The 8298-nt window shown below is 63.0% G+C and overlaps 1 protein-coding gene across 1 annotated transcript in view; it reads left to right on the forward strand.

Moving 5' to 3' along the window:
* The first annotated feature begins 540 nt into the window (after positions 1-540).
* Positions 541-8298, forward strand: part of smpd1 (sphingomyelin phosphodiesterase 1) — a 36271-nt gene continuing 28513 nt past the window's right edge. Inside the window, 1 exon segment of the mRNA XM_072475928.1 lies at positions 541-744. Coding sequence (XP_072332029.1) covers positions 541-744 — 204 coding nt within the window.

An 8298-nucleotide genomic window follows, 5' to 3' on the forward strand; every position in this document is an offset into this window, starting at 1 on the left:
GTCCCTTTGTTCAAAAAGGGGAGCAGAGGACAACCCCGGCAACTATAGGCTGGTGAGCCTCACGTCTGTTGTGGGTAAAGTTTTGGAGGGGATTATAAGAGACAAGATTTATAATCATCTAGATAGGAATAATATGATCAGGGATAGTCAGCATGGCTTTGTGAAGGGTAGGTCATGCCTCACAAACCTTATTGAGTTCTTTGAGAAGGTGGTCGGGTTCTTTGACTTGGTGGATGTCTGGCGGACTCTCCATCCTGACTCCAGCGTCCTTTGTGAGGCCTGGGGTCGGAGGTCCAGAATGGGCAAGACTCGTGTCTGTACTTCTGTCAGGACCATGCAAGGGTGTCGACAAAGAGGCGGAAAATCCCAGGCTTGAGGAGTTGGAGAAGGAGGTGCTCGACCTGGAGTCACGTCTCGGTCAGCCCCGATGAGGACCCGGCCCTGCGGCTGGTGTACAGAGAGAAGGGCGCGCTGCGGGGCCTGCAACTGCTCGGGTCCCTGCGCGAGTATGTGAGGTCGCGGATCCAGATCCTCATGGACATGGACCTCGTCTACCCCTTCTCCTCGCTGGAAAAAAGGCACGAGGTCCGTCAGCAGCTCCTTGCACTGCTGCCCGATGACGGGTCCCTCGTCTCGGATCCGGAGGAGGTTTGGGCCCAAACTCAAAGCTTCTACAGCGCCCTCTTCTCTCTGGATCCGTCCAGCCAGGATGCGTGCAGAGTTTTGCGGGAGGACCTGCTGCAGGTCGGCCCGGAGGACACTCGGAGGCTGGATACCCCTATGAGCCTGGGGGAGCCCGCGCCCTCGACAGCCTGTCCAGGGGCAAAACCCCAGGGCTGGATGGGCTGACCGTGGAGTTCTTCAGGGCGTCCTGGGACGTCCTGGGGAGCAACTCTGCGGGGGTCCTGGGGGGAAATATCGCAACCGGGGAAATGCCCCTCTCATGGCGCAGAGCCACCGTTACCCTGCTGCCAAAGAGGGGGATCTCCGCTGGTCTCCCTCCTCAACACGGATTACAAGATCGTTGCCAGGGCGATGTGTATCCACCCTGACCAGTCCTACACGGTCCAGAGCCGCACGATCCACGACAACATCCACCTGGTCCGGGACCTGGTCCATTGTTCCCAGAGGGCTGGTATGTCCCTTGATCAGGAGAACGCATTCGACAGGGTGGATCACGAATATTTATTCGGGACTCTGGGAGCATTCGGTTCGGGACGCAATTTGTCGCCCGGATCCGACTTCTGCACACTGCCGCGGAGGGTCTCGTTAAGGTTAACGGGTCCCTGACGGCGCCCCCTTCGCTTTGGGAGAGGAGTGCGTCAGGGCTGCCCTTTGTCTGTCCAACTTTATTCTCTGTGCATGGAGCCTTTCCTGCGCCTCCTGCGGAGGAGGTTCCCAGGGCTGGTTCTGCGCGGGCCGGACATGGCGGTGGTCCTCTCGGCTTACGCTGACGTGCTCCTCATGTTCACTGACCTTGCTGACCTGCGGAGGTTGCGGGAGTGCCAGGCTGTGTACTCCGACACGTCCTCTGCCAGGATCAACTGGGCAAAATGTTCCGGACTCCTGGTCGGTCCCTGGCAGATGGACCCCCTCCCAGAGGAGCTCAGGCCTTTCACCTGGAGGAGGACCACCATCCCCACAGATGGGAGTCCATCTTTGCCCGGCTCAGGAAGCCTGGCCGGCGAACTGGCAGGAGCTGGAGACCAAGGTCGCCGCTCGCCTGGGACGCTGGACAGGACGGCTCCGCGTGCTGTCCCACAGGGCTCGGGTTCTCATCATAAACCAGCTGATCGCCTCCATGCTGTGGTACCTGGCTGGTCACTGACCCCTCCCCCTGACTTTGTCACACGCACCCAGAGAACGCTTGTAGCGTTCTCCTGGGACAAGAGACTGCACTGGGTCGCTGCTGAGGGTCTGAGTCTCCTGCTTAGGGAGGGTGGCCAGGCACAGGGATGCCTTTGCACACAGGTGGCAACCTTCCGCCTTCACACGCTGCAACGATACCTTTACGTTGAGCCTCTGCAAGATGGTGCCCTGGCGACGCATTTCGTCCGCCAGGCGCACGGCCTGAATTATGACGTGCAGCTCCTGGACAGAGATCTGCAGGATCTTCGTTACCCTCTGCAGGTGCTGCCCATCTTTTACCAGGACCGCCTCGCACCGCAGCTCCCCCCCGTCAGGAGTGGTGGCTTTCGTCAGGGAACCGCTGCTCAGGAATCCGCACCTCCGCCAAGCCGGAGGAGCGAGCTGTGGCTATCGGGGTGACCAGGATCGGGGGACGTGCCGGGGGAGCGAGCTGTGGCTATCGGGGTGACCAGGATCGGGGACGTGCCGGGGGAGCGAGCTGTGGCTATCGGGGTGACCAGGATCGGGGACGTGCCGGGTGCCGGGGGAGCGAGCTGTGTCTATCGGGGTGACCAGGATCGGGGACGTGCCGGGTGCCGGGGGAGCGAGCTGTGTCTATCGGGGTGACCAGGATCGGGGACGTGCCGGGTGGGGGAGGAGCGAGCTGTGGCTATCGGGGTGACCAGGATCGGGGACGTGCCGGGTGGGGGAGGAGCGAGCTGTGTCTATCGGGGTGACCAGGATCGGGGACGTGCCGGGTGGGGGAGGAGCGAGCTGTGGCTATCGGGGTGACCGTGATCGGGGACGTGCCGGGGGAGCGAGCTGTGGCTATCGGGGTGACCAGGATCGGGGACGTGCCGGGGGAGCGAGCTGTGGCTATCGGGGTGACCGGGATCGGGGACGTGCCGGGTGGGGGAGCTGTGGCTATCGGGGTGGACCGGGATCGGGGACGTGCCGGGTGGGGGAGCTGTGGCTATCGGGGTGACCAGGATCGGGGACGTGCCGGGTGGGGGAGCGAGCTGTGGCTATCGGGGTGACCAGGATCGGGGACGTGCCGGGTGGGGGAGGAGCGAGCTGTGGCTATCGGGGTGACCAGGATCGGGGACGTGCCGGGTGGGGGAGGAGCGAGCTGTGTCTATCGGGGTGACCAGGATCGGGGACGTGCCGGGTGGGGGGAGGAGCGAGCTGTGTCTATCGGGTGACCAGGATCGGGGACGTGCCGGTGTGGGGGAGGAGCGAGCTGTGTCTATCGGGGTGACCAGGATCGGGGACGTGCCGGGTGGGGGAGGAGCGAGCTGTGGCTATCGGGGTGACCAGGATCGGGGACGTGCCGGGTGGGGGGGGGAGCGAGCTGTGGCTATCGGGGTGACCGGGATCGGGACGTGCCGGGTGGGGGAGGAGCGAGCTGTGGCTATCGGGGTGACCAGGATCGGGGACGTGCCGGGTGGGGGAGGAGCGAGCTGTGTCTATCGGGGTGACCAGGATCGGGGACGTGCCGGGTGGGGGAGGAGCGAGCTGTGGCTATCGGGGTGACCAGGATCGGGGACGTGCCGGGTGCCGGGGGAGCGAGCTGTGTCTATCGGGGTGACCAGGATCGGGGACGTGCCGGGTGGGGGGTGGAGCGAGCTGTGGCTATCGAGGTGACCAGGATCGGGGACGTGCCGGGTGGGGGAGGAGCGAGCTGTGGCTATCGGGTGACCAGGATCGGGGACGTGCCGGGTGGGGGAGGAGCGAGCTGTGGCTATCGGGGTGACCAGGATCGGGGACGTGCCGGGGGAGCGAGCTGTGGCTATCGGGGTGACCAGGATCGGGGACGGGCCGGGTGCCGGGGGAGCGAGCTGTGGCTATCGGGGTGACCAGGATCGGGGACGTGCCGGGTGGGGGAGGAGCGAGCTCTGGCTATCGGGGTGACCAGGATCGGGACGTGCCGGGTGGGGGAGGAGCGAGCTGTGTCTATCGGGGTGACCAGGATCGGGGACGTGCCGGGTGGGGGAGGAGCGAGCTGTGGCTATCGGGGTGACCAGGATCGTGGACGTGCCGGGTGGGGAGGAGCGAGCTGTGGCTATCGGGGTGACCAGGATCGGGGACGTGCCGGGTGGGGGAGCGAGCTGTGGCTATCGGGGTGACCAGGATCGGGGACGTGCCGGGTGGGGAGGAGCGAGCTGTGTCTATCGGGGTGACCAGGATCGGGGACGTGCCGGTGGGGGAGGAGCGAGCTGTGGCTATCGGGGTGACCAGGATCGGGGACGTGCCGGGTGCCGGGGGAGCGAGCTGTGTCTATCGGGGTGACCAGGATCGGGGACCGTGCCGGGTGGGGGTGGAGCGAGCTGTGGCTATCGAGGTGACCAGGATCGGGGACGTGCCGGGGTGGGGGAGGAGCGAGCTGTGGCTATCGGGGTGACCAGGATCGGGGACGTGCCGGGTGGGGGAGGAGCGAGCTGTGGCTATCGGGGTGACCAGGATCGGGGACGTGGGGGGAGGAGCGAGCTGTGGCTATCGGGGTGACCAGGATCGGGGACGTGCCGGGTGGGGGAGGAGCGAGCTGTGGCTATCGGGGTGACCAGGATCGGGGACGGGCCGAGTGGCGGGGGAGCGAGCTGTGGCTATCGGGGTGACCAGGATCGGGGATGTGCCGGGTGGCGGGGGAGCGAGCTGTGGTTATCGGGGTGACCAGGATCGGGGACGGGCCGAGTGGCGGGGGAGCGAGCTGTGGCTATCGGGGTGACCAGGATCGGGGACGTGCCGGGTGGCGGGGGAGCGAGCTGTGGCTATCGGGGTGACCAGGATCGGGGGACGTGCCGGGTGGCGGGGGAGCGAGCTGTGGCTATCGGGGTGACCAGGATCGGGGACGTGCCGGGTGGGGAGGAGCGAGCTGTGGCTATCGGGGTGACCAGGATCGGGGACGGGCCGAGTGGCGGGGGAGCGAGCTGTGGCTATCGGGGTGACCAGGATCGGGGACGTGCCGGGTGGGGGAGGAGCGAGCTGTGGCTATCGGGGTGACCAGGATCGGGGACGTGGGGGAGGAGCGAGCTGTGGCTATCGGGGTGACCGGGATCGGGGACGTGCCGGGTGGGGGAGGAGCGAGCTGTGGCTATCGGGGTGACCAGGATCGGGGACGTGCCGGGTGGGGGAGGAGTGGGCTGGGTGACACCCACGTGTTAGCACATCGTGCAGTGGGGAATGTCCGGGTATATTGTGCGCAGTTTTGGTGTCCTCATCTTGCCATAGGAGTGCGACAAAGGTTGACCAGATTCCTGTGAGGCAGGACTGGCGCAGGAGGAGAAATTGAGTTGGTTAGGATCGTATCCACTGGAGTTTCGAAGAATATGGGGGGAGAATCTCTTTGAAACCTATCGAACTCTGTCAGGACGAGATTGGGTCGATGCAGGAAGGATATTGCTTATGCGGAGGAGTATAAGGAAACGGGGTAGATCCTGTTAGGGTCTGAGATGAGGAGAAATTTCTTGAACCATGTGGTGAGTCTGTGGACTGCTACCACAGAAAGCAGCTGAAGACAAAACACTATGTTTTCAAGGAATAAGGTAGAGTGCTTGGTGCTAGAAGATATTGTGTGGGGTGGAGTGGGAACAGATTACTGAGTTGGGTGATCAGCCAGGATCATGGTGAATGGGGAGCAGGCTACAACCACCTGCTCTTATTTCCTCGGGGATGTAATGCCAGATCTGAATAAACCGCTGCCCCGTCCACAGGGCGGTTTTGTGCACAGTTCCCGATGAGGAAAAATCAGACAAGCGAGGAGGAGGCTATGCGGTGTCCCAATTTAGTTGTACAAGATTATCAGGGGCCTGTTTCCCTCTAGTCGAGGGGGCACTGGCGACAGGCCGGGGGCACTGGCGGCAGGCCGGGGGCACTGGCGGCAGGCCGGGGGCACTGGCGGCAGGCCGGGGCACTGGCGGCAGGCCGGGGGCACTGGCGGCAGGCCGGGGGCACTGGCGGCAGGCCGGGGGCACTGGCGGCAGGCCGGGGGCACTGGCGGCAGGCCGGGGGCACTGGCGGCAGGCCGGGGGCACTGGCGGATTGGATTAGAATTGGCGGCATTTTAAAAACGATTTGTGTTGAATTAGCCGTAACTTGTCTGTGGGTCTACTTGACATCAAGAAACGTTGTTCTCCATGTCGGAGTGGCCACCAAGCGCCAAGCGTACAAATATGAAGATAATGCACTTAGATGAATGGTTCCAGTTACTCTCAGTGAAATATCACCGTGTAACCCTGACTAGACTGGGCAAAAGCCAACCTCAATACACCAGGCACCCAACTCCCGAGGTATTCTCCTGAAAGGTCACTGAAGCAGGTTTGAATAAAAAGCCACAAAAACGTAGAAAAATAAAACCTTTACACTCGTTTTATACTTTTTGACAAAACAGCAGTGGAGAGCCAGGCTTTACTTTTCTTCAAAAAGACAGAGACGTTTAAAGATCAGAAAAAATCCCCCAAAGCAAGTTAACTACTTGTGGTTAGTCTTCTGTAGGGGTATTACGGTACCCTGGTAATGCTGGAACACCATTGGTAGATACTTCCTATTGGTCAAGCTGTATGGTAGCTCCGCCCTGCTGGCGGGGTATAAGAGCCCGTGCCGCCCCAGCAGCCTTCATTCTGTACCTGAGCTGCTGGAGGAAACATCTCGCTGATTAAAGCCTTCAGTTGGACCTCGCCTTCGTGATCATTGATCGCGCATCAATACTTTGTTACAACCAGTCCCAAGAAACATTTTAGAGATACTATCCCCATCCCCAAACTACGCAAAACATCAAGAAAATTACCCCCCCCCCCCCCCAATCAGGGTAAGCAAATAACCAGGAATTATACATTCAAGTCAATACATCTCGTACCAGAAATAAAACACCAGTGAACACCAAATTGCAATGGGTTCGGCAATGGTTCGCTCATTACAGAGTTCGAACAAAGCCCCATTTCACACACCACCCAGCAAACACGGCAAGTTGACACACAGATTGCAATGCAATTCATTCCCATCATAAGACCTTGAAAGGGTCCCATTTACAGAATCATCCCACCAACCCTCAACCCCCCCATCCAACCACCCCAACCCCACCCCCACAACCAACCTCACCCCCCAACCACCCCCACCCCAATCCCAACCCCACACCAAACCTCACCCCCAACCACCCCCACCCCACCCCCAATCCAATCCCACCCCACAACCAACCTCACCACCCCCACCCCAATCCCCAGTCCCAACCACCCCCTACCCCCACCACCCAACCACTCCCACCCCCAAACACCCCCACCCCCACCCCCCAACCACCCCACCCTCCCAACCACCCCCACCCCCCAACCCACCCCCACCCCCAACCCCCCCACCACACCCCACCCCCAACCAGCACCACCCCCACCACCCTCACGCCCCCACCCGCCCACCCACCCCCACCCCCAACCAACCCCACCCCCCAACCATCCCACCCCCAAACCACCCCCCAACCACCCCCACCCCCACTCCCCAACCACCCCGACCCCCCATCAACCCACCCCCCAACCACCCCACCCCCCCACCCACCACCCTCACGCCCCCACCCACCACCCTCACGCCCCAACCACCCCCACCGCCCCACCCACCCCCCACCCCCAACCACCCCCTCCCCCCAACCACCCCACCCCCAACCACCCACACCCCAGCCTCCCCCACCCACCCCAGGTGAGAAAGGTAAACATTCACCATGCCCATTACAAGTGCTTGATTCCCAGATCTAGAATCACCAACCCCGCCCACTGTCCCCAAACCCCGCCACTGTCCCAAACCCCGCCCACTGTCCCCAAATCCGCCCACTGTCCCCAAATCCGCCCACTGTCCCCAAATCCGCCCACTGGCCCCAAACCCGCCCACTGGCCCCAAACCCGCCCCACTGTCCCCAAACCCCACCCACTGTCCCCAAATCCGCCCACTGTCCCCAAACCCCACCCACTGTCCCCAAACCCCACCACTGTCACCAAACCAGCCCACTGTCCCAAAACCCCGCCCACTGTCCCAAAACCCCCGCCCACTGTCCCGAAACCCCGCCCACTGTCCCCAAACCCCGCCCACTGTCCCAAATCCCGCCTCTGTCCCCAAACCCCGCCCACTGTCCCAAATCCCGCCCCCCCCTCTGTCCCCAAACCCCGCCCACTGTCCCCAAACCCCGCCCACTGTCCCCCAAACCCCGCCCACTGTCCCCAAACCCCGCCCACTGTCGCCTAATCCAGCTCACTGGCCCCAAACCCCGCCCACTGTCCCAAACCCGCCCACAGACCAGAGGAAGGAGCTGATTGGAAAGAAGCCGGTTGGGCTGTGACGCAATGGGCAGTCCTCTCTGTCCCGCCGGCAGCTCCACCTCTGTCCCTCAGCCAGCAGCGCGAGAGCCCGGCCCCGCGCCAGCCACGGCCCCGCCCCCGGCCCCTCCCCTATCCCGGCCCCGCCCCTCCCCCATCCCGG

Source organism: Scyliorhinus torazame, chromosome 15 (assembly GCF_047496885.1).
Source record: "Scyliorhinus torazame isolate Kashiwa2021f chromosome 15, sScyTor2.1, whole genome shotgun sequence".
NCBI lineage: Eukaryota > Metazoa > Chordata > Chondrichthyes > Carcharhiniformes > Scyliorhinidae > Scyliorhinus > Scyliorhinus torazame.